Below are 4,185 nucleotides of genomic sequence, written 5' to 3' on the forward strand. Positions count from 1 at the left end.
GGCGTCTCGATCAGCTGCTAGCTCCAGGAAAATCTGAACATCCCCTCCGGATTTACGCACCAGGTATTTATTTATATGTAAATTTGCTAAGTATTGCCTCACCGCCGGGATTTGCTGGCTCGCCACGACAACCGGAGGTAGTTGGGGAGATTTTTGTGGAGAGGTCTCGGCTCCCGCCTCAGTTGGGAGATACGGATTGGGGTGCGTAAAATCAATTTTTTGTTCTTGAAACGTCTGTTTCTTTTTGCTGTCAGGCTTATTTTCCCTCTTCCTTGGTGGAATTTGGCCTGCCTTCGATCGTGTCTGGCGGGGGGATACTTTTGAAGTATCACCTACTTTAATGAACCCAGTCTCGTCGTCGGAGTCTGGTGGCAGATTTGCGGCCTGAGCTGGCTCTAAGGAATGAGCCGTCGCGCACTAGTAATTAATAGCAATTACTTAGCTTTTATTAATTATAGTGACAATTTAGGCAAAGCGAGCTCGTAGAGCACGGCCGAGCTACAATTGTACAGTGTTCGCACGGTTGCTCTGAGGCGGTAGAAACACGCGGCACTGATTCACAATTTAATGCACTTTAAATAATAAAATGTACCTTAATTATGGATATTCCACAGTTGCTGATTTCTTCAGGAGCACAGAAAAAGCCCGGAGAACAAAGGCCTTTGTTCTCAAAAAGTACGTTAGGATGACGTCACGATGACGTCACAAGCTCGGAGCACAGAGCGACCGTAACACATTGAACACTGGCACTACAGAGAGTATTCTGATTGGAGTCTCTATTTATGTGTTATTTTAAACCAATAAGACTTTCAATGAAGTATGGAGGTAAGCTGTTGGTGGCTGCTTTAAATTCGAAAGCTAAAAAGCTTGTTTTCATTCAGAACCATGCACTAAGCATTATCAGAGGTAGTGATAGTATGGGTAATTACTGAGTTAGGGTCTATTGCAGCAATCGTGTTTTATACGGGCATTGAACCTCAGAAATATGGAAGAGAATTGCCTACATTAGACTTTTGTAAACGCATTCGCCTGTGCAACATCGAATTCAGGCTGACTTATACATCTGTTGCAGGGCGACTGGACACACAAACTACATTTATATCGAAATTTAATATTGCTTTGTCCTTTCAGAACCCGAAACCATTCACATCAGCTCAAGACCTGAATCCTCGCCGCACTGCCATACTCCATCCAACGAGCACAAGGACAGAAGAGAAATAGTGGCAGGCTATCTTGCCGGAATAAGATGAGTTTGAAGCTGGAAAGTGGCAGCCAGGAATGGAGGAAAAAATGGGTAATTATTGTTCTGGGTACGAAGAGACGACCTGTAACGGCATCGAGCCATCAGGTGAGTAAATAGTTCGAGATCGAATTTATCGACTAGAAATTGGATTCAAGCAATGCATAAATTAAATAAAATGATTATTGTAATTATACCTGATAGAGTAAGGAGCAAATATAATTATTACCTGTAGGCATATCATACGCTTCATATAATCATTCGTTTTCAGTACAGCCCATATCGAAGGTTTATCAGTGGATTCCTCCTCGGGAGATTCTTTCTTGGGCACTTGTAATTCCGCTATGGAATCCTTACCACGCAACTTCTTCATGCACTCCATTGCTTCCTCGTCGCGTCCCTTACTCATCAAGAAGTAGGGTGATTCAGGAGCGAAGCCAAAAAAGATGAAGAATAATACTGGTATGGAGAAGCAGACCTTTATGTAATTAGCGTAGGAAAGTTGAGGACCGACGACAAAGACAATAAGTTGGCCGATGAAGAACATGGTATTGAGCTGGCCTACGATGGCTCCCCTGATGGTAGGGGGCGAGATCTCCGAGATGTAGATGGGAGCAACGCTGGGTGCTCCGCCCAAGTGTATACCGTGCAGAATCTGGGCGACAAATAGAGTCCATTTGGACCTGGTCATCATGATCAAGAGCCAGCCCAAGGCTGAAGAGACTCCCAGCATAAGAAGGATCGTTTTCCGGCCGAATCTGAAATAGGAAAATATAGATAGTTTGTGAATGAGTACTAGTTGTTGGAATTTATTATTAGTTTAGGAGTCATTTGATAGCATTGTTGAGAATATCAACCCAACAACATTACGTCTAATAAAGTCTTACTGTATTATTGTTAGTTTTCGCTACATTATCGAATAAATCTTACTTTCATTCGATAATGTCCATCCATAAGAAAATCCGTGATCTGATTTAACAAGACTATTCCATTTGCTTCATGAGTATCCGCTGCAAAAGCACAACGTATAGTTGGCTATACATTACACTAATTCAACCCGGAGTATTTTCGAAGTGTAATAGCGCGAGAAGTAGTAAAAAGCAATAGAAGTTACAATGTTTGAGAATCTTACTTGTCAGCAAGCATTCCGCTTGGTATCGATGCTATTCCTGCCCCAATGGCCGGGATCGCAACCAGCCAGGATACCTCGTCCTCTGTCATAGGTACCTCGCTGTCCTTGGAGGTTAACCAGGCAGTCAGAGGGGATAGCCAGCTCAATGACACACCGCCCATTACCATACTCAGGCAACCTATATTAATTAATTCACTGTATGAAGATTATAAGAGATTATACAATTATATTAAGAAAATAAATTGAAAAATAAAATACTTTAACAACACAAGTCAGAGGAACTGTAGTGATTAATAATACAAAATAAAATCCCAGTGGTTTATACAAAAATATTGTCTTAAAAGAATGAATGTTTTCAAAGTTTTATTTGCCATTAAAGACTTTTTACAGCTTAGTTCATAGCAGAATGAATAAATTTTTATAGGGCATTTTAATTATTTATAAGGATAATTTCCTCATAAATTGAAGATTTCCTGAGCAAAATTCTTCTCTCAGTCGGCTCCTCTACTCCTAGTACTACTACTACTAAGTATTTTGGATTGTAAGGATTGAATACGAGAAGATTTCGAAGGTTTAGTGGAGCCCCAAAGCTCAACTCCATATGTCCACATTGGCCTTATTACAGTCATGTAGATCAGTCTTTTGTAATGGATTGGAAGTTTAGACCGTTTGTCTAGTAAGTGCTGTAATAGTTTTTTTTTCACTTTTTCGTATATTGGTTGTATATTTTAATCTATTGCTATTAACTAGAATTTAGATGAATGTTAATCAGATTCGATACTTTAGTTAAAGTATCATATCGATAGGAGCATTGATACTTTGGTAGTTTCGCAATTTCCAATCCTAGAGGTAGGGATGGGTTTATCGATATTTTGTTTCCGATATCCGATATTTGATATATGGATATTCAGTAACCGATAATATTGGAATATCGTTTCTAAAAAAAAAAAAAAGGTCACACCTTAAAAGCAGATGTAAAAATGGCCACGATATTCTGATATTATTTAATCCAAATATCGATATTTTATTAAAGAAAATATTCTAGCTTAAAAATAGTATATTTTTATTTTTATATTTTATTGATAATTATATATTCATTTCGATTATTTGACATTTTAATAATTATTCATTTGTAACATTAGCAACAATATTGCGATATTATATTATCACACGATCGATATACTGTTTCAATAGCTTAACATCCATTGTATCTTTGATAATATTATTAATACCGATATCGATAATTAGCTACAATATTCTAAGATTATTTTATTGAAATATCGATATTTTGTTTAAAAATACTAGACATGAAATATCATTTTAAATTTGTCTAGTATTTTTGTTATTCTATTGTCTATTATATTTTGTTTCAATAATTAAATTTTCATTTCAGTATTTGATAATATCAATATGGAAATGTATCAACAATATCCCGATATTATTTTATCGAATTACGGATATTTAGTTTAAAAAGACTAAAAAAATTATAAAACAAAATATTGATATTTTATTTTAATATATTAATTTTCCATTCGATATTTGACATTGTTAATAATATCCATATGGGAATTTATTAACAACAGTAAGATAATATTTTATAGAAATATGAGTAATTCGCAACTAAAAAAAAATTAATTAAATTGAAAAATATAAAAATAGTATTTCGATATTCTATTTTGATAAATTCATTTTCCTTTCGATATTAGGCATTAATATCGATATTGGATATTAGAAACCATATTTAGATATTTTGTTTAATAGAAATATCAATAGTTTATAAAAAAAATAAAAATAAAACATTTTAATAAAAGCT

The 4,185-nt window shown here is 35.6% G+C and overlaps 1 protein-coding gene across 1 annotated transcript in view; it reads right to left on the bottom strand.

Annotated features, from left to right (window-relative positions):
- LOC106687392 (facilitated trehalose transporter Tret1) overlaps window positions 1–4,185 on the bottom strand; it is a 15,871-nt gene that overhangs the window by 3,991 nt on the left and 7,695 nt on the right. The window contains exons 2-3 of the mRNA XM_014431262.1: window positions 2,373–2,550; window positions 1,470–1,998 (exon numbers count right to left, since the gene is read on the bottom strand). Of these exons, the coding sequence (XP_014286748.1) occupies window positions 1,470–1,998; window positions 2,373–2,550 (707 nt within the window). The remainder of the gene's footprint in view (window positions 1–1,469; window positions 1,999–2,372; window positions 2,551–4,185) is intronic.

The sequence above is a fragment of the Halyomorpha halys genome, unplaced genomic scaffold (genome assembly GCF_000696795.3).
Source record: "Halyomorpha halys isolate HHAL.00 unplaced genomic scaffold, Hhal_1.1 Scaffold38.1, whole genome shotgun sequence".
Lineage (NCBI taxonomy): Eukaryota > Metazoa > Arthropoda > Insecta > Hemiptera > Pentatomidae > Halyomorpha > Halyomorpha halys.